General features: G+C 37.5%; 1 protein-coding gene across 5 annotated transcripts in view; it reads right to left on the reverse strand.

Annotated features, from left to right (window-relative positions):
* Positions 1 to 5,897: 5,897 nt before the first annotated feature.
* Positions 5,898 to 23,858, reverse strand: part of LOC126175267 (CYFIP-related Rac1 interactor B) — a 398,870-nt gene continuing 380,909 nt past the window's right edge. For all 5 annotated transcript variants that reach the window (XM_049921917.1, XM_049921916.1, XM_049921920.1 and 2 more), the window contains 8 exons: positions 23,725 to 23,846; positions 23,537 to 23,639; positions 23,149 to 23,285; positions 18,515 to 18,718; positions 9,377 to 9,456; positions 9,144 to 9,270; positions 8,928 to 8,998; positions 5,898 to 7,422 (listed from right to left, as the gene is read on the reverse strand). In XM_049921917.1, coding sequence (XP_049777874.1) covers positions 7,356 to 7,422; positions 8,928 to 8,998; positions 9,144 to 9,270; positions 9,377 to 9,456; positions 18,515 to 18,718; positions 23,149 to 23,285; positions 23,537 to 23,639; positions 23,725 to 23,846 — 911 coding nt within the window. In that variant the 3' untranslated portion in view covers positions 5,898 to 7,355. The remainder of the gene's footprint in view (positions 7,423 to 8,927; positions 8,999 to 9,143; positions 9,271 to 9,376; positions 9,457 to 18,514; positions 18,719 to 23,148; positions 23,286 to 23,536; positions 23,640 to 23,724; positions 23,847 to 23,858) is intronic.

The raw sequence follows: 23,858 nt of genomic DNA on the forward strand, positions 1-23,858 counted from the left end.
CAACTGCTTCTCTTTTTTTGAAAGGCCTGTTTAATTCTCCTGTAGTTGGCATCTTTCTTTGCAGTAGTGAAATATGCTTCTAAATCCTTACATCTGTCCTCTAGCCATTTTGCACTTCCCGCCAATCTCATTTTTAGACATATGTATTCCGTGTCACCTGCTTCAATTGCTGCACTTCTAAATTTTCTCATTTCATCAGCTGAATTCAGTACCTCCTGTGTTATCCAAGGATTTATGATAGACTTGGCCCTTTTACCTATTTGATCCGCTGCTACCTTCACTATTTCATCTCTTAAAGCTACCCATTCATGTTCTCTTGTGTTCCTTTCCCCTGTTCTAGTAGTCCATTGCCTAAAGCTACCCCCAGAACTTTCAACCTCTGGTTCAACTTATCCAGGTCCCTCCTCCTTAATTTTCTACGTTTTTGCAATTTCTTTAGCTTTAATCTACATTTGATAACCAGTACATTGTGATCAGAGTCCATATCTGACCTTGGAAATGTCTTACAGTTTAAAATCTGGTTCCGATTCTCTGTCTTACCATTATATAATCAATCTGAAACATTCCAGTGTCTCAGGTGTCTTCCATGCATACAAGTTTCTTTCATGATTCTTAAACAAAGTGTTTGCCATGAATGAATTATGCTCCGTGCATTTCACCGGGCGGCTTCCTCTTTCACTCCTTTCACCCAGTCTATGTTCACCTGTGACTTTTCCTATTCTTGCTGTCGAATCCCCGTGACTCCATCACTTTTAAGTTTTCATTTCCTTTAATGATCTGAATAATTTCTTTTATTTCATCATACATTTCTTCAATATCTTCATCATTTGCGAAGCTAGTTGGCGTATAAACTTGCACTACTATAGTGGATGTGGGCTTCATGTCTATCTTGACTACAATAATGCTTTCACTTGCTGTTCATAGCAGCTTACCAGCATTCCTATTTTTCATAATTAACCTACTCCTGCATTACCCCTGTGTTTCATTTTGTATTTATGGCCCTGTAATTCACTTAACCACAACCCCTGTTCCTCCTGCCACTGAACTTCACCAATTTCCATTGTATGTAACATCAATCCATCCAATTCCCCTTTTTAAATTTTCTATCTACCTGAGTGATTAAGGGATCTAACATTCCACACTCCGATCTGCAGAATGCCAGTTTTATTTCTCCTGATGATGACATCCTCCTGAGTAGTCCCTGCCTGGATATCCGAGTGGGAGACTATTTTGACTCTGGAATGTTTTATCAAAGTGGATGCCATCGTCATTTAACAATTCAGTAAAGCTGCATGCCCTCAGGAAAAAATTGCGGCTGTTGTTTCCTCTTGTTTCCAGCCATTTGCAGTACCAGCACAGCCAGGACATTTTGGTTGATGTTACAAGACCAGATCAGTCAATCATTCAGACTGCTATCCTTGTAACTACTGTAAGAGATACTGCCCCTCTTCAGGAACCACACATTTCACTGGCTTCTCAACAGATCTCCACCGTCATAAACCTACAGTACAGCTATCTGTATTGCTGAGGCACACAAGCCACCCAAGCAATGGCAAGGGGGGGGGGGGGGGGGGGGGGGGGGGGGGGGGGGGTATAATGCAGAACAAAAATGTTCTGTAGGTTACATGGCCCTTTATACAGGGTGGTCCATTGATAGTGACTGGGCCAAATATCTCATGAAATAAGCATCAAATGAAAAAACTACAAAGAACAAAACTCGTCTAGCTTGAAGGAGAAACCAGATGGTGCTATGGTTGGCCCGCTAGATGGTGCTGCCATAGGTCAAACAGATATCAACTGCGTTTTTTAAAATAGGAACCCCCATTTTTTATTACATAGTCGTGTACTACATAAAGAAATATGAATGTTTTAGTTGGACCACTTTTTTTGCTTTGCGATAGATGGCACTGTAGTAGTCACAAATGTAACATTCCGCCAGTGCAGACGGTATTTACTTCGTGATACATTACCCGTGTTAAAATGGACTGTTTACCAATTGTGGAACAGGACGATATTGTGTTGATGTATGGCTATTGTGATCAAAATGCCCAATGGGCGTGTGCTATGTCTGCTGCTCGGTATCCTGGACAATATCATCCAAGTGTCCAGACCGTTCGCCGGATACTTACGTTATTTAAGGAAACAGGAATTGTTCAGCCACATGTGAAACATCAATCTGCAACAAATAATGCCCAGGTAGGTGTTTTAGCTGCTGTCGTGGCTAATCCACACATCAGTAGCAGACAAATTGCGCGAGAATTGGGAATCTCAAAAACGTCGGTGTTGAGAATGCTACATCAACATCAACATCAACATCGATTTCACCCGTACCATATTTCTATGCACCAGGAACTGCATGGCGACGACTTTGAATGTCGTGTACAGTTCTGCCACTGGGCACAAGAGAAATTACAGGACGATGACAGATTTTTTGCATGCATTCTATTTAGTGACGAAGCGTCATTCACCAACAGCGGTAATGTAAACCGGCATAATATGCACTATTGGGCAACGGAAAATCCACAATGGCTGCGACAAGTGGAACATCAGCGACCTTGGCGGGTTAATGTATGGTGCGGCATTATGGGAGGAGGGATAATTGGCCCCCATTTTATTGATGGCAATCTAAATGGTGGAATGTATTCTGATTTCCTACGTAATGTTCTACCGATGTTACTACAAGCTGTTTCACTGCATGACAGAATGCAATGTACTTCCAACATGATGAAAGTCTGGCACATAGCTCGCATGCGGTTGAAGTGGCATCGAATATCACATTTGATGACAGGTGGATTGGTAGCCGAAGCACCATGCCATCACCCGCACATTCACTGGCTCTGACATCCCCGGATTTCTTTCTGTGGGGAAAGTTGAAGGATATTTGCTACCTTGATCCACTAACAACGCCTGACAACATGCGTCATTGCATTGTCAATGCATGTGCTAACATTACGGAAGGTGAACTACTCACTGTTGAGAGGAATGTCGTTACATGTATTGCCAAATGCATTGAAGTTGACGGACATCATTTTGAGCATTTACTGCATTAATGTGATATTTACAGGTAATCACACTGTAACAGCATGCGTTCTCAGAAGTGATAAGTTCACAAAGGTACATGTATCACATTGGAACAACCGAAATAAAATGTTCAAACGTATCTACATTCTGTATTTTAATTTTAAAAACCTACCTGTTTCCAACTGTTCATCTAAAATTGTGAGCCACATGGTTGTGACTATTACAGCACCATCTATCACAAAGCGAAAAAAGTGGTCCAACTAAAACCTTCATATTTCTTTATGTACTACACGAATATGTAATAACAAATGGGGGTTCCTATTTAAAAAAAAACACAGTTGATATCTGTTTGACCTATGGCAGCGCCATCTAGCGGGCCAACCATAGTGCCCTTCTAGTTTCTAAGGGAATCTACTTAGACATTGGTCACATATGCAAACACAGTGATCAGAATGAGGTAATGCCTGACAGTGTGTGAAACACCTTGTGAAAAAGTAACATGGTTATAATCTTAACTGACCAAGGATACAAGGAAAACTACCATAGTCTATGTTCGTTTCTGGCAGTCTACCTATGGTAGTTCTACAACTATACTTCAGACTGATGAATGAAATTACAATGTTAATGCTACAAATTGCAAGATTTGAGTAAGCAGACAATCTTTATTTCTTTTTGGTGCAATATGTTGACTTGGAAAGTGAAACACTGACAAAAATTACTGGATATCACTGACATCATTAATTCCAAATTCCATGGATCTCTTATATCATTTATATTGAAATGATGTGAAGTCAGTAAGATAGTCATGTCACCAAGAGGGATATTTTCAATAAACCATTATATCAACGGATGAGTTCTGGCACTACTACCCACAATGGGGTACATAAGCATCGTTATCAAGGTGTATAGTTACCTGAAACTCATTCTGTGTGGATCCAAAGCCATATAACATCAGTGCTTTGCCAACAGCTTCCACCAGCTTTATAAAGCTTGCTGAATGTTTTTGGAGCCCATGGAAACAAAATAACCTCTGACACAGAACCAGAAAAAGATGCAAATGTTACCAGAAATTTCACCGACAGAAAAGCCGAAATTTAACAACTCAAATCATGTGCCCTTAAATGACATCTTTATAAAGTCTCCTGCAGTCAAAGAATTAGAATTATTTTTATTGCATAAGTGTACTTCAGTCTTCAAGAGTCACAGAGTTCAGTGCTATTTTACTAAAGAAAACAGGAAGCTCGAATAAACTTTTATTGCATAGAGTTTTGTATAAGGTTTACTTTTAATAATTAAAATAATGTCACCAGGCACAGTTTACAAACACAACTTTGAACTTTCACAAAGTACACAAGCAAACACTAACAAAAATAAACATAATTACACAATCATTATCACAAATTTCAAACATACACTGGTACTCATTCTCATTTAAAACTGGAAGTACAGGTTCATAACACATTAACAAAAACATTTTATCCTCTGTCGAGTATTGTCTAATCTAGAATCAGCATACACAATTTCTGCCACAAACATCACTTACATCACTGCAAACTACTCACTTTTGTAACACAGTGCAGATAAAAACTAAAGACAATTTGTACACATGCTGAAATGTCTTCCATTATATATACAGACCATTCATGCTATTATAAGCACACCACTTTTTCTGTTTTACACACATGCAGATAAAAATTTGTACATTTATAGCAACGTTTGTGCACCTATTTTCATTAACATACAAATGGTAACATTATATAAATTCCAAGTATTTATGTACAGAAATAAATAAAAATTATTTATTAACACATTTCTTGATTGATATGACAACGTATTAAAGCCTTTCTTATTCATATGTGTTGGTAAAGGTGATTACTCTAAACATTTCAATAGTGAGACTGCCTGTATATACAGTCCTACATACAGGTGGTTCTGCTCTCTCTTCATAAAATTATATCAGTTTCTTATAAACTGAGGACACAGTGAACCATTATATATCTGCAAACAATATTTCAGTAAAATGTTCCCTCTGTTCTACATATTTTTCTTGTATTAAAAAATTTACACTTAACGATACAATCTAGACACTTCATCACAGCACCTTTGCACAAAATGAAGTTCTGCAAATTTATGGGAAGAATATATTATATTGATAACTGCAGAGTGCTGCAGTACTATTCTCTGGTGCCTAGTAGCAGTATAAATCAGGAACTTCTGTATGACACTGTTATGTCTAGTATCACTCTGAATAGGGAACACAATGTGTCTTGTACTTTCATATTTTGTGCACTGTAATTAATTCTACAATTAGAATCAAACAGCAGTGGTAAGACATTACAGAAGCCAGCCAGAGAGCAGCAATAAACAGTTGTTCCTGATAGCAGTACCTCACCAACAAGGATTTGAAATTCATATTTTGAAAATGGATATTGCTTGGTTGGAGTGTTTTTAGGGGTATGTGGGAAAAGAAATATTTCAAGAAAAATGGTAAGAAGTAAATAACAGTTGTCACTGAAAGACAGAAAATAGCTGTAAGATAGTGTCCTAAGATGTCACATATATATTTGAAACTGTCCTCACTACATCTTTTTTATGGGTGGAAATATCTAAATACACCCCAACAAAGGTACACGATGTATGAAAAACACTAAGCAGAACAGGAAGACAAAACTGCAAATTGAATTCACATGTGCATTTAGTTTTCAAATTAAAGTTGTGTTTTCTATGGTATATAATCAGTCCTTTTCAAAGTAGTATGAAACAAGATTTATCAATGCTTGGCCTCATAATAAACAGCCTTTTAGCTCTTATTTAGAGAACTGTATAACTCCCTACCTACCCCCCCCCCCCCCCCCCCCGCTTTCCCATCTCGCCAAAAACCCTCCCCATCCCACCAAAAAAATTGCAGCAACACACACACACACACACACACACACACACACACACACATGTGCACGCATGCATGCATCAATCCAACTTCAAGTGCAATTTCAGTTCTGACAGAATAATTTTAATTTCTTTTTTAAATACATTGCTTTACAACAGGCACGGCTGAAAATGTAATAACTTCAAAGCATATTCACAAAATTATTTAAAAAATGTGTGGAATGATCTCTTGAGCATACGCATTAAATTGTGCCTTTTTTCTGTTGCACATATCATGCTCTCATTTTGCAGTTGAGTAACTACGCCGTGTAAACTGTTTTAAAAAATCTGACACACACACACACACACACACACACACACACTTGCCCATGCCAATGGAGCATCAGTCAAAATCTACTTCTATTCTTGTATCAACTGCTGTGACCTATACATTTTGACATTTTGTTAATAAATTAAAACACTTAATATATTTCAATGAACACACAATAGCAAAAGAGACTCTTTCAAACAGTGGCAGTGACACCAAACAATATGCATCACAGTTATCATAATGGAAGCTTGAATATTTTCGAAGAGTGATAAAGAAAACCATCACTTGGAAGGTTCTTTCATTATAAGAACACTACGGAAGAGAATGAAGGATATTTATCCAGCATGTCACTACGTAAGTGAGGGACATGCAAGTTTTTTTTAATAAAACTTCAACTGGTTTATTAAATAATCAGTTGATTGAAATGTACAGGCAGCCTAATATGGTTACATAAATAAATTCGGACATTTGTTCACATAAACTTAAAAGTAATACTTAATATAATAATCTGCTCTGATACTTTTCTTCAAGGAGTTTACCGTCACATAAACATAAAGAATTTTAATAGAGTTACTCTATTGCAGGCAAAATTTTAAAGCTTTACTGGAACAACTTGTAACCACATTAATCATGATGGAATTGGACTTTTTTAAAGTGAATTATGTCCATGGAACTCCATAGTTTGTTTCTCATGAAACAGCAACTTGTATAATATGGACCATAATTTCACAAACTGTCCACATTTAGCAGGCAGTCACACATTCAAATAATTTGCTTGCTTCTTGCCCACTGTATTTTTAAGATGCATAACCAATCTAATTTTAAGGGTGTTTATCTGGCAAGAACTTCAACAGACACTAAGCAACCAGTCCTTTTCAATGCAGACTTTCAAGAGACACAATATACACAATTTCACATGTACTGTAATGCACACACTGGTGATAACATTTGCTGTTTGAATGTTTACACAAATATGAATTTTCTCTATATAATCCATTGATTTATTCATATGCACATATGTCACACAAAACATCTGCTGTTTTTGTCATCCTGCTCAAGTTAGTGTCAGAGTACACATTGAGCAGAACACCTATAACTGTGCAATGATAACAATATTATCACTAAATAGCAGTGTTCCTCATGCTGCAAGAAGATTTTTTATATTCTTTGGTGTTGCCTCCTCATTCAGATGCTTAGTAGTGTACCTGGAAGAACAGTTATGCTTTTTAATTAATGGTAAAAAAAACAAATCTGATTACTCAAACACATATATTTATCCTGTCTTCAGCAATGTGTAACAAAAGTGCTTTTTCTGCTTCTGTACAGTTGCCTCCAATGAATGAAAAGGCATTTCAGTGCCAACTAAGATGGATCTGTCAGTAGTGGGCAAATGTACAATGCATAATATGTACAAGGATGGATCAAAAAAATAATGCCTCTTGTGTCATAAAAAATTTAATAAGGAACATATAACAGGAGAATTAATACAGATCATAGGCTGAACTGTCCTTTATGGAACACTACCATTCAAGACAGTCACCACAGGTTTGTACATATTTGCACCACAGATGAACCCAGGCATCAAAACCAGTTGGGAAAAATTCAGGCTTTTGCTTCTTTACCCATGGTTTTAAAGTTGTTTTAACCTCATCCATGAATAAAGTTTAGGGGGACACTGTAATGGACATGAGCAATGTGTGGCCTTCAGTGAAGAAGTTAGGTAATGGAGAAAGGGACAATGCAAATAAACTGCATAGTTGCTGATGACATCATCTGTCACATATGCCAACCGAAAACAAGCTAATATATAATAGCAACTGAAGACTGACTTGTATTCTGAAAAGTACATGTTAATGAAGTGATTTGAGGAGACAGAAGCATTAGAGTTCATAATCAAAAGTGAAACCTTTTTTTATTTTATTTTATTTTTTTTTATTTTTTTTTTGGGTTATGAACGAAAACCCTGAATTTTACCAAACCAGTTTCGGTGCCTGTGTTCCATGATGGTGCAAATGTGTGAAAAATGCACAGTGAACATGTTGAGCAGTAGTGTTGTGCAGAGGACAGTTCATAGTAATCCTGCTATAATATGTTGTGTTAAATTTTTTATGAGAAACGAGGCATTACTTTTCAATACACTTTTTTATGGCTAGCATCTACAGTTGTGAAATCACAGAGTAGAAGGCTTGAATGTGTCATCTGATGGCGCTAGTGAGGTTCTGTTATGTTCAGAGATATAATTAACATTGCCATACAAAGTTACAGCAGAAGGTCTGAACCCTTGTACACAGATCTAGGCCAATTTTTCAGTTTCCCTGGAGGGATCTGTATTCCATATTAAACTGCAGGTCCCCCACTGCTTGTTTAAAGGTCAGAGGAAAGCATGGGCAAACCCCCTTCAATAGAGCCATGCCCAATGAAGCCAAGTGATGCATGCTTTTTGTCCAGTGTAACGTTTTTATATCAAGATGATCACACAAATTCAACATTATTGTGGGTGTGGAAGTTTGCAGAAAAGATACATGCTCTGTATACGTATAAAAATGAGCACAGGACACTGCCTGCTGCTTTTTTCCACAGTAAACGTTCACTTCAAATAAGCACATTTTATTAATGAGCAAAACAGACCATCATACTTAAAAAAGACTATGGACTACAAACTGTGTGTTTGTCAAACGGTATTTTTAAATGTTTATACATAAATACAAACCTTAATGCATTTAAGAGACCTTCTGATCGAGCAGCAGGCTGATCTTTAAGGAGCTTCACACAACCCTTTACCTGCAAATTTTGTAAATGTATAATAACACAGCATTCTTACATGTCAAAAAACACATGAAAGAAGGAAATATTGCAATAATATTGTTTGTCCAAAGCACCAAGAACAGTCTCACGATGCTGTATAAACAATTCAGAATACACTTACATCAACATTAGAAGCCTTCACAAATGCTCCTTGTGGATGTACATGATCATACAAAATGACAAGTCCAACCATTACTCGTAGAACGAAAAGCTGGGTTTCTTCTCTTTGGAACTGTGCTATCAAATTCCTGCACAAGAAAAAAAAAAAAAAAAGAAAATAATGTCAACGTAGAGTACTTTTACACTTTGTTTGACAAACACGTATTCAGATACAGTATACGACTGTATACTTACGGATTTTCCAGCATCCGCAAACACACTTTTGCCATAGTACCTAGAGTTTCTGTTGTATTTTCAATAGGGATGTCCTGATTCTGGAACAGAAAAAAAACCAGTACCTTTTTGATACATAGTAGGGCTTTGCCTTGACTGAACATGAGGTACATCATTTGTTAAATACAATATACTCCAGATTATTTGCAATAACATGAGGGAGAAGATGCACAAATAACTGAAAAACACGAATAATCAAGGTATTTCGGACATGTACTCTTTTTTCCAAAAGTTTACTCAAGTTTTGTGCAAAAGTATTGTAGGCCTATTTAATTCTTAAAATACCCTGTGATGTTGATCTGCTTCGGAGAGGAATTGACTTTTTTGCAGGGCATTTTGAATTTTTCTTACAGCAAAAAGATCATTGTAATGAAACCCCCTCTGGTCCATATAATGTAGAAGAGTATCAACACACTGTAATGTGGTACAATGACTGACAATGTCACTGTCTTCAGCTCCAGTTTCACATTCACTGTTCTCTGTTTTGTTTTGTTGTGAAGCAATAGTAACAATTTCGACGTCAAACATGTACTGGAAGCCAGATTGCCATGCATTAATCTTCAGTCACTCATTCAAGTTTACTTCACCAACATCTTCAAAACCATTTAAACCCATTGCTAGGTTCATTATTAGTGGAGTTGTTATTTCTTCATCACTGTGACCTTGAAAATCACTTTCTATCTGGAAGAATTTTCCAGCATGATCAAACTGGTGTACATGGTTTGACTTCCTGCCAGAAATCAGAAACACCATGTATGGCAACTAGAATTGTCAACTTCTTCCAAAAACCCCACCAAATCATCCACATCAACTAGCATTATTCAGTAGACCAGCCTGGTAATGTTATGTCAATGCAATTATGCATTAGCCTGTTGATTGTATAATGGGAGTCATATCAGGAGGTAAAAACTTAGTTATGATGAGACCATCATCAAGATACAAGAATCCTCTCACTGGGATGTGAAGGGGCAGTGTGAAACAACAGAAGAGCCTTCTGTGGCAATCTTTTCTCTTCTAGAAATTGCTGAGCTTGTGGCACAAAATGTCTGTGGAACCAGATTTTGAAACTTTCACTATCCATCCATGCTACTTTTTGCTTGTAACAATGCACAGGAAGATCCTTAGTTGTGGTATCACTGAAAGCTCAGGCAGGCTATTACTTTCTTTCTTTCTTTTTCACTTTTTGGTGCCCAGAAGCATTAGCAGTGCACAAAACCATAATGTATTCTTTAGGAGACTTACAGCAAGGAGCTAGAACCTTCCTCTTAAAAGCAAGGGTCCTAGTCGGTAGACAATTTAAAATAGAGGTCACTTTCAACTGCATTATAAATTTGGTCTAGTGTGAAATTCTCTACTTCCACGAATTTCTGGAACTCTTTCTGGAAGGAATCAGCTCCTACAACATTTGAACTAAGCCAATCTCCTTGCATAGTAAGTTTGCAAATGCCATGACGTCATTTGAATCTGGTTGGCCATCCAGATGAGACATTAAATTCTCCTTCTAACCCTAGAGCTTAATGAAAAAAAAATTAGGTTTTTCGGCACACATAGAACCTGAAACAATGACACCTTCTGCTCGTTTTTGTCTAAACCACTGCCAAGGAACAGCATCTAATTCATCAAATGTACATCTCTTCATGCTTTTTTGTGCACAGGGTCCAGAACAATAATTGCATTTCCCAAGAAGATCTTGTATTTTCTGCTTATTCTTTTTAGTGTCCCGAACAGTCTGCATTCCAAAACCACAATCAGCACTTAGTTTTGTAGCAGTTTATCCCTTCTCAAATCTTTCACTTAATTCTAATTTCTGTTTCAATATACACACATTTCTTTTTTTTCTCTGTCATATCTATTACAAATCTTTCAAGTGCCAATTAACATCAGAAAGCTGAGTTTGGTTTAGATTTATATGTAACAAGCTGGCCAATAACAATGGAAACTGAACTCTGTTGTCATGTGGCAGTTCTTTTAACAAAGGAAATGGCACTTACTGCCACATGGAGGGTTGTTTATTGCTGTTTGCTAGAGAAAAATATGCCACATATTTTATTTATTTGTTTTTAGATGTATGAATACTCCGCAAACCAGATAATCTGCATGTGAATTACCAGGAGTACACTGTAATAACAGATTGGTAGACATAAGTTTCAGAAACAATCACAAAAAGTTTAAGTCTGGTAGGATATACACACACCTGTACAGCCAGACAACTGTATTATTTTCATTCAAAAGCTGATAGATCGGAAAAAAATAATTCAATATTTAAACCAATACATAGTGACAATCCACAGCACCCAAGATTTTTGTATACAAATGAAGGTAGAACACCTAGAACAGTATCACATATCAAAACATACAATTCATCTATTTGACTAATTAAAGGAAAGGAAACTCTGGGAATTTCTCAACAGTACTAACTGCTTAGCAAGAGGAAACAAAAGGAATACCAAATTATTTAAAATGACAGGAATGAGTATTATTTGAAATATAAACTAAGAAGAGGATAGTAAAACCAAGAAGAAAACTGTAGGAGAGAAGAGCCATACAAAGTTATTACAATATAAATTAACAAAATACAGTAATAATAATAATATAAATGATTAGTATTAGAGTAAGTGAAAGATACTTTTATTCAAGAATACAACAACAAAAATATTCAATTATTGATAATATAATGTAAATGGATAGATAAAAAAAATCTACTCACCGAGCGGCAGCAGGGGAATACACACACAAAAGAATTTAACTTTTACAAGCTTTCAGAGCCAATGGCTCCTTCTTCTGGTAGAAGAGTTGAAGGGGAAGGAAAAGGGGTGAAGGAAAAGGACTGGAGAGGTTTAGGGAAAGGGATGCAGTTCAGAAAAGTCACCGAGAACCCCGGTTTGGGGAGACTTACCAGACGGGATGAGATGGAAAGCGATTGTTGGGGACTGCGCCATACGAGATTTGAAAACCTGAGAGCTTAAAGTGGAAGACATGGTAATCTGCACGACAGAGATTACTACTAAAACATCATGCACAAGTTAATAAGAGTGAAAAGCTAAGTGCATTGTATGTAACAGAGGTGGGAGGGGGACAGAAAAATAGACAAGTCAGAAAATGAAAGATGTAGAAAACTAAAATGGAGTGAAGAAAGGAGTAGTTACTGTGAATAAATGCTGAGACGGAATGAATTAATGTAAATTAAGGCCAGGTGGGTGGTGAGAACCAAGGACGTGTTGTAGTGCTAGTTCACACCTGCGGAGTTTTGAGTAATTTGTGTCTGGGGGAAGAATCCAGATGTTTGGTGAAACAGGCACCGAGGTCACGACTGTCATGTTGTACGGCATGCTCTGCAACAGGATATTGTATGTTGTCTGTATACACTCTCTGCCTATGCCCATTCATCCTGACTGATAACTGGGTGGTAGTCCTGCCGATGTAAAAGGCCGAACAGTGTTTACGTAACAGTTGGTATATGACGTGTCATTTCACAGGTGGCTCTTCCTTTGATAGTATATGTTTTACCAGTTTCAGGGTTGGAATAAGTTGTGGTACGAGGGTGCATAGGGCAAGTCTTGCAGTGGGGACAGTCACAGGGGTAGGAGCCGTGGGTGCAGAAGGAGCACAGGGTCTGGCAAGGATACTGCGGAGATTGGGAGGGCAGTGAAAAGCTGCTTTAGGTGGGCTGGGCAAACTATAAGACAGAATGGACCTCATTTCAGGGCATAATTTTAGGAAGCGATGGTCTTGTCGAAGTAGCTGATTGATACATTCAAGACCAGGATAATACTGGGTGACAAGTGGTGTTCTCCGAAGTTGTTTTATGGAGGGATCAGCAGTGCCAGGATTGGAGAATATGACCCAGGAAATCTGCTTTTGAACTAGGCCGTTGGGATAATTACATCCAGTGAAGGCTGAATTGAGAGTGGTGGTGTATTGCTGTAACGAGTCTGCATCCAAAAAACACCTTTGCCTCGAATGCCAAGGCTGTATGGGTGGGAACGTTTGACATGAAAAGGATGGCAACTCAGGTTTTCAAATCTTGTCTGGCATAGTTCCCAAAAATCAGTCTTTCCTTCTCTTCCCGTCCGGTAAGTATTCCCAGACCCGGGGTTCTGAGTGACTTTTCTGAACTGTATCCCTTTCCCTAAACCTCTCCGGTCCTTTTCCTTCACCACTCCTCCTTCCCCTTCAACTCTTCAACCAAAAGAAGGAGCCATTGGCTCCAAAAGCTGGTAAAAGTTAATTCCTTTTGTGCTTCTATTCCCCTGCTGCCACTTGGTGAGTAGATTTTTTATTCAAGAAGTTATTTAAGGGCAAAAAATAATTTTGTAACGATATAATCCTGATTTACTTCTGTGGAGAGCTTCAAGTATGGAACCGAAATGATTTCATATGTTTGTACAATTTGCTGGGAAGAACAACATTCTTGTCCTTCAAACATTTTGGCAGAAGGAAATACATAAAAATGGATTTAACAAGGACAAAATGGAACGATATTTTAGCAAACACTGAAGAAACTGCAGTGGATGTTATGGTTCTAAACAATTTTCAAATTTTAAATGAATATGGACTTTTATTGAGAATAGAAAGAGATACCACATTAAATTAAGCAACACATCAATATATAAGAAAATGAACATTATAAATACAAACAAAGCTGGCAATTATTTAACAAAGGCACTTATGCAAACAGCAAAAGACAAAAAAATAATAGAAAAATCAAATTCAGAAATTCAGTATTGAAAGTGTAGTCAAGCACAAAGATTCCATATCACCTAAACTATTCTCAAAAGTCCTACGGGAAGTTTTCAGATTATTAAAGTGTGAATTTGTGCTCATGAGTCATATTTCAGCAACTTTCATTTTGAGACAACAATAGTATAATTCCTGCTTTCATTCCTAATAGAGTTCAACAAACATGAAAAACTTAAAAGAGCAAATTTGAAAGTAGGCTTGAAAGTTGTCTATGATAAAAATTAAACAATGTAAAATCAACACATCAAAAAGAAAATAGTACACAACAATGATGAAGTCGCAGAGCAACTTCCTGATATTTTGTACTTAGGATAGGTGAAGACAAGGACAGGATGGACAGCAAAAGAAATAAACAAGGAGTAAAATAGCGCCGTTAGTTCATGTAAGCTGAATAGGCTTTTCAAAATTAAGTTTCCAATAAGCCTAAAAAGAATATTTACAGTTATTAGTGCTTATTATCAGCTTGACTTCTGGCACTGACACACTGCTTTTTTATTCTACTATATTTCAGAAGCTGAGGCAAAACATATGTTTGAAATTACTAGAGCGACAGGCAAACAAACAAATGGATCAGAGAACGCAACAGAGGAGAAATATAACTATGACTGCAATGAAAATGAAATGATGGTATATCAGTTGTGCAGCAAAGTGATGGATGGCAGATGGACCAAAAAAATTCTTTGCTCATGGATGACATGTAGATTATTTTAGAAAACATGAAGAAGCAACACGAGTGTGTATAGCCAAAGACTGTCATCAATATAAAAGCTTAGAGGAAGTCTTTATTGTCTGATAATGATGATCATGATCACAGAAGGTGGGTACATAAAAACAGAACGCATTAGTGCATGATGGATGTGTATGGCTGAAGAGCATGGTGTCTGACCAGCCTCTGAAGAGGTCTTAATCCAGCAATATGTGTTAAATGGCTGATGATTATGTGGTAACACTAAAAAGCTCTCCATAAGTGGATGTGAAATGTAGATGACAAGGAAACAAAGGAACAAACAATCTGTTGATGTAGAAAAATATTATAATATTTTGGATGGGAACTGAGCATAATTTTAACATTACTGTGGCAATCATTAGATAAATTTTGACAAAGCAGCAATTGATATATTTAGGAACTGCAGGATAAGATGGAGAAAGCTTTATAACTGTGACATAGAAATCTTAATCATAAGGTCATATGCAGTGGGATAAGTATCATGAAAATGTAAAATCTAATGATAGAAAGGAAAACACCACCACAATGGTTGCTTAACCAATTTACTCTATATGCACAGTTATGATCACAATTACGAGAATCTTGTGACCAGAAGCACACATTTAGCAATAGAGTAACAGATATAATCAACAAACTTGTGCAGTAAATGACTACCCTAGATCTCATGCAATATCACAGATCAGTCTGTCACTATAGCAGTCATTTCAAAACAGAAAAAATGTATGACATTTCTGTAAGTGGAAATCTGCAGTAACCTTTAATAAACCAACTTGACCCTGAATAATCTTTGAAGAATATTGAACAGTTTCAATTTCGTTGGCTATCCTAATAGGTACACTGCTGATCTTTGTATTGTAGGAGGAAAATGTCTTGGTTGGCTCTGCTCTTGTTATAGACCTTCGACTCCTTCTGCACTGAGTGATATCTGGCCAACTCCAATGACAGAACTGTTATTCCAACACATCACTAGGACTGATGGGTACACTCGCTCAATATAAGATCTGTGACCGGGTTATATCAATTAAATAATTGTGTCCACATTCACTTTGCTTATGAGAACATAAGACTGTAATAATATTAAAATGTGACACATTTTGAGATCGATCCAGTTATAATAAGACATAGAGAATACAAAATTAACTGTTACGGAGAATTCACTTAATATAAATATGCATAAGGTTAATCAGTCAATTAATTCTGTATGACATATGCCTGATAGTAAGTGGAATCTTCACAGTGTGACACATTTTTTTTGTTGTTATACGTTTATCACTACACCAACACTATTTGGTGACATAATGTATGTCTATTTAACTGTCACTTTTATTCTAACAAACTAAATATCAGCTATAGAGGACAACAAATGAATATATTAGTATTACATTGAAACTGATGAATGTGTCTACTGTTTGTACAGCATATTTACCTTTATGGTCACTTCTGGCTGTTCAATAAAATTCTTCTGGGTTTGTGACTACATTGTCAACTATAAAATTCCAACATCTCAGCGACTATTGCAAGATGCCTCCCTCAGGATATGTTGCAAACTGCTGAACGAGTGCTAGTTTAATTGCTTATATACTATGAAGGAGTGCTGTCATTGAACATGATGGTGAGGAGGAAGGGTATTATGTGTTCTTTTATTGGTCATTGCATTGGGTTTTGTCATTGCTGGAAATAGGAATTTTCCATTGGAGTTTCCTTTATTGCTTGCCATTGGTGGGAATCGGCAAATAGGAAATTGAGCGGCGACTGTGGATTAGCACTGTTTACTAACTGCCTAGTATCAGCTAGGACATGCCAGCACTCTGTGTACCCTCTATTGCTGTGACCTACCATGTGCCTGTTGCTTTGCGAGAGCTGTCCTTCCACAAAGCTGCCACTGCTGGCAGCCTAGAAGCTGTAGCCTGATGGGAAGCTTGGACACAGAGTTTACAGAAAGCCCACCAAAGAAATTGGCCCTGCAAACTTTAACAAAGAGGGCCCACAGGATCAGCGATGAACACAATCTCAAACCTGAACTACAGAACCACAGATTCATTTTTGGCGCTAATGGGTATGACATGAGGATGATACATTAAACTATGGTGCCAAAGAAGAAAGGTAATAGGGAAATGTAGAACAAAGCATGGAAGACCACCTTGCTACCATTCATACAAGGGACCACTGAAAGTCTGGGCCAAATTCTCTGTCTGGCAGGTATTAAGCCAATTTTTCATAGCAACAACAAAATGAAAGATGTTCTGGGCTTGATGAAAGATACAATTGAAAAGTTTCATGTCACTCTAGTTTATGAAATTGGGTGCGATTGTCGAATGGTGTATGTAGGCAAGACTGGGCACCCAATAAGAACAAGGTTATCTGAACACTAGAGATATATCTGTCTCAAACAATACAACAAATCACTGGTGGCAGAACAACAGGAACAGTGCAGGATGAAGATTCAATTTCGAGAGGCCCATGTACTGCCAAAATAGCTATTTACCTAGAGGAGGAAGATCAGAGAGGCTATAGAAATAGTCAAGTGATCCGACAATGTGAATAGAGAAGATGGGTACCAACTCCTAGCATCTTGGCTGCCAGCAGTGGCAGCTTTGTGGAAGGACAGGTCTCGCAAAGCAACAGGCATGTGGTAGGCCACAGCGGTGGAGGGTACACTGAGTGCTGACATGCCCTAGCCGATATTAGGCAGTTAGTAAACAGTGCTACACTGCAGTCACTGCTCAATTTTCTATTCACTGATTCCCACCAATGGCAAGCAATAACGGAAACTCCAATGGAAATCCCTATTTCTGCCAATGACAAAATGCAATGCGATGACCAATAAAAGAACACCTAATACCCTTCCTCGTCACCCTCATGTCCAATGACAGCACTCCTACGTAGTATATAAAACATTAAACTAGAGCCCATTCAGCAGTTGGCATGACATCCTGAGAGAGGCGTCTTGCAATAGTTGCTGAAACGTCGGACTTTTATAGTTGACAATGCAGTTACAAACCCAAAAGAATTTTACTGGCTGTGACAACGGCCGCGGAAGCCTACGTTCACACAGTCTTTTTGTTATGTCTGTCAGCTACTCAATGTCTCCTCTTTAAGATGAGTAGCAATCTATCCTTTTCAGAATATTGTTAACATTATAATGTAACCGTATTTCTAAGTGCAGGTAGACATTCACTACAGTAATGTCCAACGTACAAGTAATGTAACTGAACAGCTAATTCACCTATAAATTTTTGGTTAGCTGTGTAAAGAATGAAAAACATACCACTCTGTAATTAAGTTTCAACTACTAGCTCACCTCAGCAACAAATCTTGTAGCTGCTCCACTCAGAACCTTCAGCATGGGAGTAACATAAGCATCACACACACACACTACTCTGTGATTATGGAAAATAGGAAATTTGTGGTAAGTTCCTATGGGACAAATGTGCTGAGGTCATCGGTTCCTAGGCTTACACACTATATAATCTAACTTAAACTAACTTACACTAAGGACAACACACACACACCCATGCCCTAGGGAGGACTCGAACCTCCAACGAGGGAAGCCACGTGGACCGTGACAAGATGCCCTAGACCGCTCGGCTACCCCGCATAGCTCTGTGATTATGTTTCAACTACTAGCTCACCTCTGCAACAAATCTTGTAGTTGCTTCACTCAGAACCTTCAGCATGGGAGTAGCATGAGCATAAAATAATGACATGTGATTGGCCAGCTCATTTGTCACTTCTCTTGTATCAGGGTGCTCATAACCATCACTGCTCGACATTCGCTGTCGTGTTATGGTGCGACGATAGTAACTGAAGTCATTCTGTATAGCTGGTGTTTTCATCTATTGTTTGAGAACATATAAATAAATCAGTAATTTAATTTACACAAAATTAGACAGAAGTGACTAAAGCAAACAGTAAAATATTAAAATATATAGCAATTAACAATCTATATTGTTTAAATAGGTTAGGATCCAAAATTCTTAGTAAAATGTTCACTGATAGATGCAATACTCTGAATAATGGGCAAACATATATGAATTGACGCTACTCACACAGCAATAGAAATCAAACACAGACAATACAGTATGTGGGTATGACAATAAATAACAAATTAATGGGCAAAACATATTTAATATTAAGCCACTGATTCTAAAAATTGTGCTATAACAGATTTTGTGGGATAAATGCTACTATTTGGTGGAAGAATTCATATAATAAAATGATAATTTGAGCGAGGGGTTATTTAATGTCAGTTTTTTTATTGTGTATATATTTATATGGGGTGTCCCAGAAATGTTGCGACAAATTTTGGGGGTTGTATAATATGTCTTGGGGAATAAAATGAGGATGGGAACCTGTGTCTGGAAATGTCATCCAACAACACTATAGAGTGTCGAAGTTACAGATTCTGGTACCTGCCACTAGGCCATCACTTAGGCAACAAATATGACTTTGTATGCTGATGGATCATAGGTGGAACGTCTTGCAATAATGTTCGTTATTCAGTGATTGTGACTAATTGCCATGATCAGCAGTGGAGGAGATGGAGCTAGCTGCTACATACGCAGGCTCAGTCTCCTATAAATGCGATGCTCTGTTGCCTTGGTGGATAATGGTTTCAGACATGGATTTCCATCTGCAATTTATTTTTCTCTTGTATATTGGAAAACATTTTTTGTAGAGGGGTCCAGGAAAAACATAAACTGTTGATGCAAACAAGTGCCCAAAACAACCACCCATCGAGACAACAGAGCATTGTTTTTGAAGGAGACAAGGCCCGTCTATGGAGCGGCTAGCTCCATCTTCTCCAGAGGTGGTTGTGGCAATCAGTCATGATCACTGAATAACAAACAACTTTGTGAGACATTCTGCCAACTGACTGTCAGTGTACAAAGTGATTTTTGCTGCTAAAGGGGTGGTTTAGTGGCAGGTGCAGGTACCAGCACCTGTAACTTCAACACACTGTAGCATTGTTGGACAATGTTTCCAGACATGGGTTCTAAGCCTCATTTGTTCCTCAGGACACCCTCTACAACCCCTCAGAATTTGTCATAACATACCTGGGACACAAGGTGCAACAAAACTATTATTATCAGGATGCTGCTATTAACATCAGCTGTTCTATGCTTATGGTAAAATTTTACCACAATTTTGATGTCTCTCCTGTACCTGAACAAAATGATTTAGATTATGTATATTATGAGATTAATAAATCACAATTCACAAGAATTCACAATTCTACATCTATACCCCGCAAAGCAGTGTGAATTGCATGGCAGAGTGTACATCTCACTGTACCAGTTATTAGGGTTTTCCTCCATTCCATTCAAGTATAGAGTGTAGGAAGAATGAGTGTTCAAATGTCTCTGTGTGTGCTGTAATTAATCTAACATTCTGCTCTCTATCCCTATGAGAGCAATACATAGCGGGTTGCAGTATATTCCTTCAATCATCACCAAAAATCAGCATTGAAACTTTGTTAGTAGACTTTCTCAGGATAGTTTACGTCTATCTTTAAGAGTCTACCAGTTCAGTTTCTTCAGCATCTCTGTGATCCTCTCCCACAGATCAAACAAACCTGTGACTATTCATGCTGCCCTTTTCTGTATATGTCAGTATCCCCTGCTAGCCCTACTTGGTATGGGTCCCATGCACTTGAGCAGTATTCTAGGATGAGTTACATGAGTGATCTGTCAGCAGTGTCCTTCATAGACTGATTGCATTTCCCTACTATTCTACCAAGAAACAGAGATCTATCACCTGCTTTACCCATGACTGAGCCTATGTGATGATTCCATTTCATATCCCAACATGTATTACATCCAGATATTTATATAGTTGACCGATTCCAAATGCGACTCATTGATGATATTATCATAGAATACTATTTTTTTTTATTTTGTGAAATGCACAATTTTACACTTCTGAACGTCTAAAGCAAGCTGCCAATCTTTGCACCATTTTGAAATCTTATCAATATCTGACTGACTATTTATGTACCTTCAGACAGCACTTCATTACAGATAACTGCATCACCTGGAAAAAGTCTGTGGTTACTATTAATACTGTCCACAAGGTCATTAATATACAATACGAACAGCAACGGTACTAACCCACTTCCCCACATCTGACATTATCTCAACATCTGTCAACAACTCTCCAACCAAGATAACTTGCTGTGTCCTATCAAAAAAGTTTCAACCCATTCACAAATTTCACTTGATACTCCACATGATCATACTTTTGATAGTAAGCGTAGAGGTGGTACTGAGTCAAACGCTTTTTGGAAATCAAGAAATACTGCATCTACCTGCCTGCCTCGATTCAAAGCTTTCAGTATGTCATGTGAGAAAAGTACAAGTTGGGTTTCACATCATTGATGTTTTCAGGATCCATATTGTTTGGCATGGAAGTGGTCATTCAATTTGAGATATCTCAACAGTGGCTTGAGCTCAGAATAAGTTCTAGGATTCTACAAGAAATGGATGTTGAAGATACTGCACAGTAATTTTGTGGATCACTTCTACCTCTTCTTGTACGCATGTAAGGCCTTTGTTTTCTTCAAAGAACTGGGCACGGTTTTCTGTCTGAAGGATCTACATCAGATTATTGTTAAAAGTTTCCCTAACTCAGACACAAATTCAGTATAGAATCTGATAAATAGTCCATTGGGTGCTGCAACTTTGTTCAATTTGAATGATTTCAGCAGTTTCTAAACATCACTAACTCTTATTTCGCTCATCTGTTCAGTGGTACAAGGGTTGAATTGGGGCTACTCTCCATGGCTATTCTTTGTAAAGGAACACTTGAAAAAGTAGTTCAGCATTTCTGCTTTTGCTTTGATATTCTCATCAATTTCTGTTCCTGTCTCAACTGTGAGTGTCTGGATGCTAATTTTTATGCCACTAACAGTCTTCATGAAAGATCATTTGACAAAATTCTGCTATGTTAGACATTGAGGGCTCCACACATTGCTCTCTTGGCATCCAAACAAGATTCATTCAACATTTGTCTCTCTCTATAACACTACACTTTGTTTTAAACCTGTTATGAAGCAGCTATGTTTCTTTATAGTGACTGTATACCATGGAAGCTCCTGCCATTATGAACTGTTCTACTGGGTACATATCTGGTGTATGGTCTACTCTTCTTCCAAACTTCAGCCATGGCTCCTCTACATGCTCTTGTCCTGTGCAGAAACTTCCAAGTTCTCCTCATTGAGATATGACACTACTGCTTTTTTGTCTAGTTTACTGAACATATATATTTTCCTACCTGTTTTAGTTGCTTTTTGTACTTTGGTAATCACTGTTGCCACAGCCACATCATGGTCACTGATAACACTTGCAATGTGGATGTTTCAAGGGGGTTGCATCTATTTGTTGCTATTAGGTTTAATATATTTCCATCATGAATAGGGTTCTGTACTAACTGTTCTATGTACTTTTCAGTGAAGTAGTTTAGTAATGTTTCATAGAATGTCTGGTCACTGCTAACGAAACTAATTTTCCCAATTGATTATTGGCTTATTAAAGTCTCTACTAATGATTACCGTATGATTGAGGACCTTAAGTACAAGAGAACTAAGGATTTCTCTAAAGCTGTTGCTTGCATCAGGAGGTGAGTCTGGTGGTCAGCAGAATGACTGAATTACAGTTTTATGCACACCTCTGGTACTAAGTCTTGCCCAAACAATGTTGCATGCAGCTTCAGTTTCTTTCTTGGTGGATTTGAGCATCCTGTCTACTGTGACAAATACACCTTTCAATATATACTTAAATTTTCCCAAAAATCCCACTGCCATCAATTTCACGTTTTAATGAGTTTTCTGTAACTAGTATTACATGAGCTTCACTGCTTTTCTGGAGTGCTTCCAACTCACACTTTGTGTTGAATGCTTCAGCAGTTAAGTACTAGATTTTGATACTCTCGTCTGTCAGGGGCATTTCTTTGGATCTTACACTGATACTTCTGCATCTTCTACAGCTATTGTTACCTGCACTGGATGGAGGGTCACCTAATATAAAAAAAAACCTTGTGTCTACCCCTCCCCTCTCCCTTTCTCACACACACAGTCAGCTACTAGAGCAGCAGCCTGTGATGTGTGATTATATAAAAAAGTAATTAAATATTTCTTGATGAGTCATTATATTTGATTCCATTGTAGAAATGCTTTTTTTTTTCAATAACCTGCACATATTTGCTAAAATAATAGTTTCACAGTATGCATGAAGATGTGCCAAATAAAAATATATGTGCTTCAACATACCTTGTATTCATCAAATTTCAGTACAAACTCAAGAATTTCAGCAAACTGCTTGACCAGAGCTTGTTGAGTTTCTAAATGTTGGGTAGGAGTCATTGAGCCCGAACACAGCTGGAATAAAATCTTTGGAACTACAGCCTCTGAAATAACCAATTACCTGTTTGAGAGTAAACAATTATGCACACAGAAATCAAATTTACTTTAAGAACTTTCACCACATTAAAACTGATACTCTAGTAAGGGAATCTGTTAGTAATATAGTAACTGATTGATAAGACACTCAAAATAACTGTAGTTAGTTAAATATCTTCCATGTATGAGGATAATGATTATGAAATAATGTTGATGATAAAATTGTTATTATTATTGTTGTATTTGCATATTTTCTTACCAAGTTCTGTAGAAAATTCATAAAACCTTTTCAGTTTTGTAACCAGAGGCATCACTGCCTGCCAGGCTTTCTTCTGATACTCTTCAGTAGGTGATGAAATAGCCTACAAAAATCAAACATGATCAACATACAAAATTGAAAACATTACGAAGTTATATATCTTACTATATTGAATAACAGCTTTGTACCTCTCTTATTTCTTTTCCTGCTCCCTTATAACACTGGATGTCTTCCAAAATCGATTCCGAGTTTCTCAAGACCCTTTGTACCTCTTCAAATGTTTCTTGCTCCGTCTCAGTTGGCTGTGCATCTTCACGAGAGA

The sequence above is a fragment of the Schistocerca cancellata genome, chromosome 3 (genome assembly GCF_023864275.1).
Source record: "Schistocerca cancellata isolate TAMUIC-IGC-003103 chromosome 3, iqSchCanc2.1, whole genome shotgun sequence".
Taxonomy (NCBI): Eukaryota; Metazoa; Arthropoda; class Insecta; order Orthoptera; family Acrididae; genus Schistocerca; species Schistocerca cancellata.